Here is a 12,886-nt window from a genome sequence, read left to right on the forward strand (position 1 = left end):
TGTATTTATACCATTAAAAACGTGTATTCGATCATTGTCTTTCAGAATAAGTTTCACAGACAAATAGAAATGAATTGTTTGATAAGAATAATGTAACTGAAAAAAACACACATTTCTTTCAACCATAATGAATTTTCTTAATTTGAGTGATGAAGGTTCAGGGTACAGGAAGGGTGAGGGAAAAGAAGTTTATAAGTAAATCAAAAGAAACAAGACATTACAAATATAACGGAAATTATTTCATAACAGCATATGTGGCAGAAGGATCTGTAAGCAATTGGAAGTTGACTAGCTCTTTATTTAATACCAGTGACTCAACAGAGTAGCACCAATACAATATGGGTGTATTTTCATGTACAATGTAACACCCAGTATTGTAAATGTTAACGGTTCACCCCTCATGGTTACCATTTAATTTTGCGCAGTGATTAAATCATAGATGGGGAGAACTAAAATTAACACTGAAGACAATCATGCAAATCACAATTGCACTTGAACACAAAATCTCACAATGGACCATGCTCTTGATGTACGCAGCTCCCTGGTCGATTGAAATCTAGAGGCACATTCAAGCCTGAACAGCAGAAGCTGTTTGGATGCACTGAAACACTGTAAAAACATTAAGATTGACAAAAAGATAACAGACACACAATGGCAAGGAGAACATTAAAATGTGCAAACAACCATTAGCAAAAACCACAAACCTGTAGAGTCTCCACTATGCTAAGTATGAGTTGGTGAGTTATGATCTGAGGAAGGAATACTTTGATAAGTTACCAAGCTATGTTATGACATGGACTTGGAAATATTAGAGAATTAGCGCTCAATGCAAAGAATGACTCTCCAAATATGAACATGTTCTCACAAAGTAGAATGACTTCAGTTTGGTGCTATTACAAGAAGTTCTTTTTCCGAAAGTATTGCCAGTACAACACCTGAGTTTCAGTGCAAATACCAAAATGACAGTTTTTTTGAGGATTTCTACTTGTTTTTCTTATTTAACAGAACTAAAAAAAAAAAAAGGACAAAGCCAAAGTTCTCAAATACTAAATGTTGCCTTAACACAAGCAGCCATACAAGAACTTTGTCAAATTAAATAGTCTAAAACTGGCCAAATGTTGATGTAAGTATGATCACAGAACAGGTCAGCAGGATTATGAATCTGACTGCAATTTTCAAGCCAACATCTGGTATCTCTGTTTTCATAATTAGTGCAATGAACACATTTTGGTAAGGTTTTAAAATAAAAATTTAAAATAAATTAAAAAATATATATAATAAAAAAAAGCCCCTGACACCAATTGTGGAAGCTTTCGCTACATTATGAACATGTCCATCTGGGATGAAAAATATGTATGCTATAAATTACTAAATGCTTATTAAGCCTCTTAAATCACATGGCTGGTGTGTTTCTTTGCTGATCAATAGAGATGTGCATAAAGGTATTCCCAGTCTTCATTGCATACAGTTTAGAAGGAGTGCCTCTATCTCCAACACCTCACATTTCACTTTGTCAAAGCTGTCCTCCACAGAGACACTTTGATCATCATGTGTTTTCAATTCATACCTTGTTCCTGATGCATATTGGGTTAGCATTGTATTAAGACTCACACAAATCCTCATGTTCTCACAGATGCACTCTGAATAAACTGATGACATAGAGTTATGACAGGATTTGATGCCCTGTTTTTCCAAAAAAAGAAAAAAAATCCACACACACACCTTACAGATAAACACCCAACAAACTGCCCCGCTTCCTCCCTCAACAAACCTGTTTATTACCAGTAGTAACAGCTAGTTCTGAAGAAGAGCACTTGGAAACATCATAAAGGACTGTATGGCTTCTTGTAAGACCAAAAAAAAGAAGAGAGTTAAAAACAATTGGTGGTTTAGAGTCTGAAAAAGCAGCAGTAGTTGTTAGGCCACCTGAAGGCGCTACACACAGAGTCTTGATTTTGTTTTTGAGTTGTACTGACAACTTTGTGAGGTACTGAAATCCAGTTTGATACATTCAGCCAGTGTGGCAAGGCATTGCCCGTAGTGTGGACAAAGAGGGTTTCTATAGAACAGTACGGCCACCAGCTGAGGCACTTAGATCCTGAAAGGACCAGAACCTCATTAAAGGTTGGAGGTTCTGGTCAATTTACAGCTGTAACGGATGGTCAGTGTGGTCAAGGTGTTCATGCATTGTGTGTGTGTATGTGTGTTGAGAGAGATGTGATCACTCTCTTATGCTAGCAGAGTAAGAAAATTGCGGGAAATGTGCTTGCTGGCTGGGGTCTTCGCAGTCCAGACTGTTATCTGTAAGAACAAAACCGCAGAAATTACTAGTCACATTATAGCCAAGAAAATGCACCTCGATCATGGTCAGTAGTGGATCAGGCCTTGCCACACTGCACTCACACAATGTCTTTGTCCAGACCTGAAAGCTCTACAGCTACAGTCAGAGGATACTTACACTTGTCTGGAGGAGTGAGTGTGATGGTCTGCGCTGTGAACTCCTCATCAAAGTATCGGGTATCCGTCTCTGATGTCACTTGTGGTCTGAAGAGTGGGGTGAGCTGAGACAGCAAGTTGAAAAGATTGGTTAACTAGCCATTAAATTGGGAACATACTGAATTTATAGGATTAAGATATGTAGACATGAGTCTGTGGATCCACAAGAGGCATTGTGCACATACTACCTGTGTAGTTTGTGCATACCTGAAATATTAATGATAGATCCACTAGGGTGCAGATCAGGGCCGTATCATCTCTTACCGACACTTCCTTGAGAACCTTTCATTTTTCACAACATAAATATAACAAAACATGGCAACACTTGACAGGGTAATTTTGTTGTTAGTGTTAAGTTTATCATGACAACTTTGCACCATTGTTGTTTACTCAGTCTGTTGGAACCAACCAAGCCTTGGAAGCAGAATACCGTGGGTATCCTCATGAAAATGTATTTATTAGAAACAAGTCCACTAGCTCTCTTAGTCGCACTAAGAGAATGCAGGATATCTGCTGAGTGCTTTTCTTTGTTTAGGTTTTGATATATATTGAAATATTGCCACCATCAGATGACACAAAGGAAACATAACCACTCTCTCAACAGAGAATAAGAATTAAAAAATCATATTGTATTTGGTGGTAGATATGTATTCAAAGTACATTTAAATTAAAAAACAAACATGTCTAAAATATGGCAAAGATATCATCTAATGGTAGAAAAGAACACTTTCTTTTAAATCTGATTTATAGATTTGAATTTATTGTATTGTTTTTCTGTACCTTACATTTCTAGCAGCTTAGTTCACAAGCCTGAGACCATCTTTCAAGATGGAAGCATTTCAGCTAAAAGCGACTGACGGTGAGACAATAATTATCTAAGCCTGACTGAAGTGTCTCAAATCTCTGATATGAAGGCTGACTAGGCAGCCAGCCAGGACATCCTCCATTTCTGTGACTATAAAGCAAACTTTAGTTTCACTTCCTCTAGTCTCTTTAATACCCCTTTTCCACTGGTCAAAGATCCCACTTAAACCTGCTAAGATTGGGCTTTTGTGTGCAATGGGAATGTGTAAACTCTGCATTTACAACCGGGTCAATTGACTCTGCAGTAGACATGGGTTTTTATCACCTTGGCTTGGCTTTGATTCAAACGTAAGATCTGGGTGAACACGCTAAATTCTGCTGCACGAACGCATTTTCAACATCTGGTGGTAGTGCGTAAATAAAAACAGGAATTTGGGATGTGGTCTATTCAAGGACGTTTTATAAGTGGACAGTGTTGGAGTTGGAGTCCCATTCATTCCAATGAAAGCTGCTCAGTGGTGTTTACAAAAAAAGCTCGACTTCCGGCTATGAAAATACCTAGATCTCAGACCAAGCTGCCTAACTTCCGGTTTAGCACCCGGCTAACTTGAAGGGGGATAAAATAATTTAATCGTGCTACTTTTCTAGACTATGCAAATGTTATTGGACCAAATGGCTGAAATTATGATAGTGAAATGAGTCATTTCACAGGGGTTGTGACGCTCAAAAGAATTTATCCACCGTTTTATAGACGCTTCTTTCACAATGGGTGTCTTGTTGTTTCTCTTCTGTTACAACTGTTTCCGGCGTAGTATTCGTGAAGTGAAATATGATGTCAGTGATACAACATAACACTTCAGATAAAAATCACAGGCGGGCTGCCTTGCCTGCGGGACGTGGGAATGGGGTGTACCCACGTTTAAAAAGCCTGTGTAGACCCATTAATTTTGGTGGAAAAGCAATAAAAGTCTTACCTTCTTTTGTACCACATCCTGCCAGTTGATGGTGATGAAAAATTTGTGACTCATTACTTCTTTGGCATCATCGGGACCTCCACCTAACCTGTCACCCCAAACAAGTTCATGTAAGATTTTAAGTTGGTTTTCCAGAAGGAGTATACACACATGATCAGTCTGGTCAAATACCTCTGTTTGGGGTCCTTTTTGAGAAGACCAGCCAGCAGGGACTTGGCCTCGGGTGACAAGTTCCTGGGGAAGCGGATCTCCTCCATGAGGATGAGTTCAAACAAACGCTCATGGTCTTGGTTGTAGAAAGGCAGACGGCCACACATCATCTCATACATGACTACACCCAGACCCCACCAGTCCACTGCCCGGCCGTAGTCATTATCTTCTAGGACCTGAGAAACAGATATTTACCAGATTAAGAATTATAAACAATGGTTGTAAGAAGTGACATTGAATTTGCAGCCTTGAACATGCATTCATATTTGGTACACATCACTGAACTGTACACTTATCTGATCAAAATCTAGTGGTGTCAACAATAATCGATTCGGTGATGCATCGCAATGCGGGGCATGCACGATTCAGCATCGATGCGGCAACGCAGGGGCGCCGCCAGAAATCTTGGGCCCCATGACATATTAAAATATTCAAGATAGATAATATTATTAGCCCCTCAAAGGGCCCCCTGTCAGTGCCGGGCCCTTGGAATCGTCCTAACCTTTCCCCCCCTGGCCTCGCCCCTGCGGCAACGTGCCATAATCGATTATGTCACTCACTGTTTATTTTCTGGTCGATCAGCTTGTGTTCTTACACAAGAACCTTGAAATTCCCTGCTGAACAGTGAGAAGTTATGATGTAGGCTTAGGTCAAACTATACATTTCCTCACTCTGAAACGGATTGTTGATTATGGTGATGTTGAACTCAGACGGAAGAAGTTGTTTGCACAAATTTGGTAGTAGGCTAAGCCTACACACTTTATTTTTGGTTTACATTACAATGTTTTTCACATCTTGATATTTTGTTGTATGCAGCTGACGTGATTGCCAGATAGGAATCTCATCTCAGGTATATAATTGTCATTGTCTTAAAGCTGCTAAGCTGCTGTTTTGTTGAGAATAGTTGCACTTGACTTTACTACTTGAAAAAAAGTTATATCTGACTGCTTGTATTGCCTCATGACTGATGAAAAGTTTGCCTTGTTGTGTGCAGTAGAATTTTGATGCATCACAATGCATCATAGAATCAAATTGAATCGAATCGTTACCTTGTGAATCGTAATCGAATCGAATTGTGAGGGCAGTGCCAATGCACACCCCTATCAAAATCTGTATTTCTCTTTTTTATGAATAGACATACATATATACAAAAACATACATATATATATATATACATATATATATATATACACACACATATATACACACATATATATATATATATATATATATATATATATATATATATACACATATATATATATACATATATACATGTATACAGTACAGACCAAAAGTTTGGACACACCTTCTCATTCAATGAGTTTCCTTTCTTTTCATGACTATTGACATTGTAGATTCACACTGAAGGCATCAAAACTATGAATTAACACATGTGGAAATATGTACTTAACAAAAAAGTGTAAAACAACTGAAAATACGCCTTATATTCTAGTTTCTTCAAAGTAGCCACCTTTTGCTCTGATTACTGCTTTGCACACACTCTGCATTCTCTTGATGAGCGTCAAGAGGTAGTCACCTGAAATGGTTTTCACTTCACAGGTGTGCCCTGTCAGGTTTAATAAGTGGGATTTCTTGCCTTATAAATGGGGTTGGGACCATCAGTTGTGTTGTGCAGAAGTCAGGTGGATACACAGCTGATAGTCCTACTGAATAGACTGTTAGAATTTGTATTAAGGCAAGAAAAAAGCAGCTAAGTAAAGAAAAACGAGTGGCCATCATTACTTTAAGAAATGAAGGTCAGTCAGTCCGAAAAATTGGGAAAACTTTGAAAGTGTCCCCAAGTGCAGTCGCAAAAACCATCAAGCGCTACAAAGAAACTGGCTCACATGAGGACCGCCCCAGGAAAGGAAGACCAAGAGTCACCTCTGCTGCGGAGGATAAGTTCATCCGAGTCACCAGCCTCAGAAATCGCAGGTTAACAGCAGCTCAGATTAGAGACCAGGTCAATGCCACACAGAGTTCTAGCAGCAGACACATCTCTAGAACAACTGTTAAGAGGAGACTGTGTGAATCAGGCCTTCATGGTAGAACAGCTGCTAGGAAACCACTGCTAAGGACAGGCAACAAGCAGAAGAGACTTGTTTGGGCTAAAGAACACAAGGAATGGACATTAGACCAGTGGAAATCTGTGCTTTGGTCTGATGAGTCCAAATTTGAGATCTTTGGTTCCAACCACCGTGTCTTTGTGCGACGCAGAAAAGGTGAACGGATGGACTCTACATGCCTGGTTCCCACCGTGAAGCATGGAGGAGGAGGTGTGATGGTGTGGGGGTGCTTTGCTGGTGACACTGTTGGGGATTTATTCAAAATTGAAGGCATACTGAACCAGCATGGCTACCACAGCATCTTGCAGCGGCATGCTATTCCATCCGGTTTGCGTTTAGTTGGACCATCATTTATTTTTCAACAGGACAATGACCCCAAACACACCTCCAGGCTGTGTAAGGGCTATTTGACCAAGAAGGAGAGTGATGGGGTGCTGCGCCAGATGACCTGGCCTCCACAGTCACCGGACCTGAACCCAATCGAGATGGTTTGGGGTGAGCTGGACCGCAGAGTGAAGGCGAAAGGGCCAACAAGTGCTAAGCATCTCTGGGAACTCCTTCAAGACTGTTGGAAGACCATTTCAGGTGACTACCTCTTGAAGCTCATCAAGAGAATGCCAAGAGTGTGCGAAGCAGTAATCAAAGCAAAAGGTGGCTACTTTGAAGAACCTAGAATATAAGACATATTTTCAGTTGTTTCACACTTTTTTGTTAAGTATATAATTCCACATGTGTTAATTCATAGTTCTGATGCCTTCAGTGTGAATCTACAATTTTCATAGTCATGAAAATAAAGAAAACTCTTTGAATGAGAAGGTGTGTCCAAACTTTTGGTCTGTACTGTATATATATATTTACATATATACAGCATATATATATATATATATATACATATATATATATATATATATTTACATGTATACAGCATATATATATATAGCAAATACATATACTAGGGATGGTAAGATTAACCGATTTGTATTGATACACGGACACACACGGGCACGATGTGAGTGCATCGGTAGAGCAGCTGTGAATAGATGCAATTTTGAAAAGAAATTGAGATGCATCGGTTATTAAATGTTTGCATTGGTAAAATCCAATCTATTTGATTATTAGATCCTTAATTAACTTGTTTAGAAATGTGACCGACCCAAACAATTACATATTTGATACTTTGATTCCTCCTAAATTGGACCTTACTTTATGTTAACATGCTGCGATGTATAGTATTGCATGTGCCGCGGATGCTTTGTATTGTGTGCACCGCGGATGTGTAGCATTGCGTGTGCTGTGGTTGTGCACAACAACCATGGCGAACGTTGAGCAGATATACCTACCTGTGAACTATCCCAAGTTTGGGAACACTACAGGTTTTACAAGAGAGACGGGAAACTTGAAAAGTCAGATGCAATTTGCAAAATGCATTTAAGTGCTTCTATTAGGTACACAGGCAGTTCAACTAACCTTATTACACACCTGAAGCGACGACACGGGTGACCGTGGAGGCATCTGTCAGTAAAGTGGCATCCCCCGCCTAAGGTTCGTATTCATCAACAGCCAGTGTTACTACCCCCAAGAGTGGTAAGGAAAGTATTGCAAGTTTTTTCCATGCCCCGCTGGCAAACAGTTTTTGTAAAGATATCCAGCTTTATATAGTGACAGAGAACAAAGGCTTCAAACACCTCCTACATGTCTTGTACCTCAGTACAAAATACCAAATAAGAAGCTATTCTCAGAGAAACAAATCCCTGCGCTATACAACAAAGTAAGACGAGAGATAGCCAAGTCATTGAGCAATGCCAACATAGTTACAATAAGCGTGGATGGCTGGATATCGTGCGGCACTCAATCATATGTTACAGTCAGGGTACACTAAATCGATGACTAGTGCGTTTTAGAAAACCATGTTCTGCAGACCAGTTTTCACCAAGGCTCACATGGGGAATAATCTAGTAGTTTTACTGCACGACGTTTGCAGTGAGTGGAAGATTGAAGACAAGAACCCAGCATTGGTCACAGACAACGCTCTGAATATGGCATCGCAAAAAGCCCTGAAACCTAGACAAGTGAGGAAGTTGGTCACTTTTTTTCACAAAAGCCCAAAAGCAACTGAAATTCTATGTGAAATACAGACCCAGTTACAACTGCCCAACCACAAGATGGAATAGTACCACTGATATGTTGGAGCGTTTCTGGGAACAGCAGCCTGCGGTGTTGAACACCCTGCTGTCAAGGAAGACATAGAGGGGAGAAGCTATGGTCAGTCTGACAGAGGATGACATGACACTGATCCTAGAGGTCATCAAATTGATGGCCCCTCTGAAAGTGGCAACCACACTCCTCAGCGAGGAGAAAAACCCCACCATCTCAATGATAGCCCCAATCCAGGCCAAACTGCTGAGGCATTTCCAGCCTGAAGTGATGTCCACTATGCCTTTGCACTTGATTCACGCTTCAAAGACCTGGATTTCCTGGATGACAATGAAGCCAAGGACATGATATCCATGAAGATGACAGCAGAGGTGGTACAGATTAATGGAGAGGTAAGATGAACATGTTCAGTAAGATTACCATCACTAGTGATACTATTTTTCTGTCTAGAAACTAGCATTTATTAGCTTGTATGAGCAATAGTGCATGCATTTTTTGCATTAGTTATATAATGTAATGCATATGATGACTGTTGCCTAGAATAAATAAATAAACATACATACATACAAACATTATAATATACTGTGAATGCACATCCTGAGCAAAATGCGTCAAATTAAATAACTCACTCTCACTCATATTAACTTGTGTCTTATTTAGATGCCATTTTAATTTAAATAAGGAAATCTGATTGCTAGTCTCTGTGTTGCACTGATTATTGTCAGGAAGGGGCCAGTGACACAGAAATGCTGAATGAGGACCAGGCTGCTGACAAACTGAATGAGGACCAGGAAGCTGACACACAAGGTGACAGGAGCCCACACAAAAGCCCCATTCACACTGCCCTTTCAGTGCAGGAATCATGCGCCCATACTCCGCCTCGCTGTCTGTGTGAAAGTCACAGATGCGGAGAGGGAGGACAGTTTCGCTGTGGTTCTGAGTCGCCTCCGGAGGTAGTATCAGAGAGGCGAGACGGCGTCTGTGTGAATGGAAAAGCCAGCATAAGGGGTGTGTCGGTCTGATGGTGTTCACACACTGACAGCTAAACAGATCCTTCACTCATCAAATAAAAGAGAAATTACCCACACTTCAACCCACAAAGCAAAGTTACAGGACCAAACAACAGCAATGTGGTACAGGTAGTGTCTTCAGCATCTTATATGAGGAAAAAATACAGCATCCATACCAACTCTTCGTCACATTTCTGCCCGAAAAGCATCTTTCCCCGGCAGCAGTGCCAGGCAGCTCTCGTAGCTGAATGGCAGTTATTATGTGACGTGATTTAGAGCAAAAAACTTAAACTCACCGTGTGTTTGTCACCTTCCACTATTGTGTTTTTGTAATTACTGTCTCTGGCAACTTGTTGTTCGTTGCGCTGATAATGTGGAGTCTCTGTGCAAAAAGGGCTAATAGACACCGGTTCGTTTTGTTGGAAACAGTGCCAAAAATGATAAAACTATGTTGGTGTGAAGATGCATGTGTTATATTACTATTTATTGTTATGTATGTCATAATTTAATTTCATAGTGTAGTATTGGCAGAAATATTTTTTCAGCACAACTGATGAGCCTTTCTTCTGTTCCATTCTGTAGATGATGCCCCTCCGAAGAAGAAAGACATCCATGGACCAGATGTTTGGGGATTTTCTCACTGCAAGAGCACCAGTGAAGACCATAAGGGAGAGAGCTAAGGAGGAAATCTTAAAATACAGAGAGAAGGATTCTTTAAGCCTGGGTGAGGATGTGTTGCAGTGGTGGAAGTGGATCTTCCACTGCTTTCAGCTTTGGCAAAAAGTTACATGCCCATCCCAGCAACAAGTGTACCATCTGGAAGAGTGTTTAGCACTGCTGGTGACATAGTTACAGCACAGTGCAGTTTACTTCACTCTGATCATGTTGATCAACTAATATTCCTGGAGAAAAACCTTAAAGTCGAACATGTGTGTTAAATTTAGTGTGGAGTGAACTGAAGGTGACTGACCAATGTGCAGTTGTGCAATATTCTGGATGGCCTCATTTTCCTTTGATTCTTAAAATATTTTTTCTGTTTGCAAATTCTTACCACAGCTAAGCTACTGTATGTTACTGTCATGACTGTTATCATGACAGTGAGACTGATGTTTGTTTACAGCAGCAGCGAATCGTATCGCATCAGTTGTTGCTGCATACACCGATCAGGCATAACATTATGACCACCTACCTAATATTGTGAAGGTTACCCTTGTGCAGCAAAACAGCTCTGACCTGTCAAGACATGGACTTAAGACCTCTGAGGGTATCCTGTGGTGTCTGGCACCAGGACGTTTTATAGTGGATCCTCTGGGTCCTGTATGTTGGGGGGTGGGGCCACCATGGATCAAACCTGCTCCAGCACGTCTTACAGATGCTCGATCAGATCGGGATCTGGGGAATTTGGAGGCCCGGTCAACACCTTGGGCCCTTTATTGTGTTCCTCGAGCTGTTCCTGAGCATTGTTTGTGTGCGTCAGGGCACATTGTCCTGCTTGGGGGCCACTGCCATCAGGTAGTGTTGTGATGAGGGGGTGCACTTGGTCCACAACAGCGTTTGGATGGGTGGTGCGTGTCAAGTGGCATTCACATGAATGCCAACACCCAAGGTTTCCCAGCAGAACATTGCATTGTGATGAGATGATCAATGTTATTCACGTCACCTGTCAGTGGTTTTAATGTTGTGGCTGATCAGCGTATGTATCTTTAATGCATCAGATCGTTGACAGTGTATAAAGATACGTATGGTATCGGCCTTACACCAGAGATGCCAAACCGTAATATATATATAATATACACATATTCACACACAAACACCCACACAGTGAGGCCCCATAAGTTACATTGCCTCTCACTCGGTACTCGTGTAATGTGAAAATGATTTCGGCAGAAAACAACACACATAACTCTCTCTAGCAGCTCATGTTTCCAGAATTTTAACAATCCAATCCAGAGGCCAGATTAAAATACATTCATATGTGGATGGAAAAGCTGCAAATGATCTCCAGCTACACTATTTATTCAACTTCACCATCAGTTTACTGATCAATAGGACATTTTTTATTTGTTTTACTTATTTAATTAAATATTTGTTGTTTATAACATAGCCTCTTAATTGTTCTCCCAAAGTGCACCAGATTGATGCATTTAACTTTAAAGTATGCAAAATTTTGTCACAGGGAAGCATGCCCCCCCGTTGGGACTATGGTCCACCCATCATTAAAACCTGTGGGAAACACTGCGTTTGTTAGTTAATTAATTAATTAATGTGACACCCAGTTAGTTTCAGTTCCATACCTCAGGTGCCAGATATTCAGGAGTTCCACAGAAGGTTTTCATGGTAGCATCAGGGGTAATGCCCTCCTTACAAAGACCAAAATCAGTGATTTTGATGTGGCCGTCTTTGTCCAGCATCAGATTCTCCAACTGAGAGAGAGTAAAATAACATACATACATCTAATATGAGCCCAATGATCATGGATATAATAACAGTTTCAGGGATTTGAATTCATTGGGTTTTTTAATAAACATAATGGATCCTTTCATGGGATCATTGATCAATACTCAATACTCAAGAATTCCTTGAGCATGTGCTGAGATTTGTTGCTGTCAATTAAAAATAGATAGGTTTCACAAAGATATTTTTGACTAGACTGTAGTGTTTGGCCAGTCTTAGTTTTACTCTTAGATTAGTCTAATGGAAGTTAGACAGATTAAGAAGAAATAGAGACTTTTTAATCCTAAAAAGTTAGCCATTCTATTGAGACCCATGGTCCATGGAAACAATCAGTGACACCTGCTTACCAGCTCTGCACTATGCTGAGATGTTATAAGACTGGAAGTTTTTGGCTTGTTACATGCTGAATTGTCCCAATAAGATTTAGTTATAACTGTTGAGTTCTTCCAGAGGGCAAACATTTGATGCTGAGAGTAGAGAGCTGTGCAGATTACACTGCTTTCTACAAGCAATGAGTGCTGAAAAAACAAGTTTTACTCATGCTGTTGTAGTTCTGAAGGGGTACTTAGAAACAGGACCAAGTCTGCCCATACACTGTGTGACTGATGACACTTTCAGACTTTAAATGGGAGCATTTCCCTTCAGCAGGATATGCTGATTCCACTTGGAGCTAGATGTAAATTGTTTCTGTCAGTTCTTAACTACATCTGAATTT

The 12,886-nt window shown here is 40.3% G+C and overlaps 1 protein-coding gene across 2 annotated transcripts in view; it reads right to left on the reverse strand.

Moving 5' to 3' along the window:
* The window catches only part of LOC311269845 (RAC-beta serine/threonine-protein kinase-like), a 27,050-nt gene continuing 14,164 nt past the window's right edge, over window positions 1-12,886 (reverse strand). For both annotated transcript variants that reach the window (XM_084374312.1, XM_084374313.1), the window contains exons 10-14: window positions 12,012-12,140; window positions 4,446-4,660; window positions 4,275-4,362; window positions 2,459-2,561; window positions 1-2,301 (exon numbers count right to left, since the gene is read on the reverse strand). In XM_084374312.1, coding sequence (XP_084230438.1) covers window positions 2,222-2,301; window positions 2,459-2,561; window positions 4,275-4,362; window positions 4,446-4,660; window positions 12,012-12,140 — 615 coding nt within the window. In that variant the 3' untranslated portion in view covers window positions 1-2,221. The remainder of the gene's footprint in view (window positions 2,302-2,458; window positions 2,562-4,274; window positions 4,363-4,445; window positions 4,661-12,011; window positions 12,141-12,886) is intronic.

This window comes from Pagrus pagrus, assembly GCF_965226575.1.
Source record: "Pagrus pagrus genome assembly, chromosome: 14".
Taxonomy (NCBI): Eukaryota; Metazoa; Chordata; class Actinopteri; order Spariformes; family Sparidae; genus Pagrus; species Pagrus pagrus.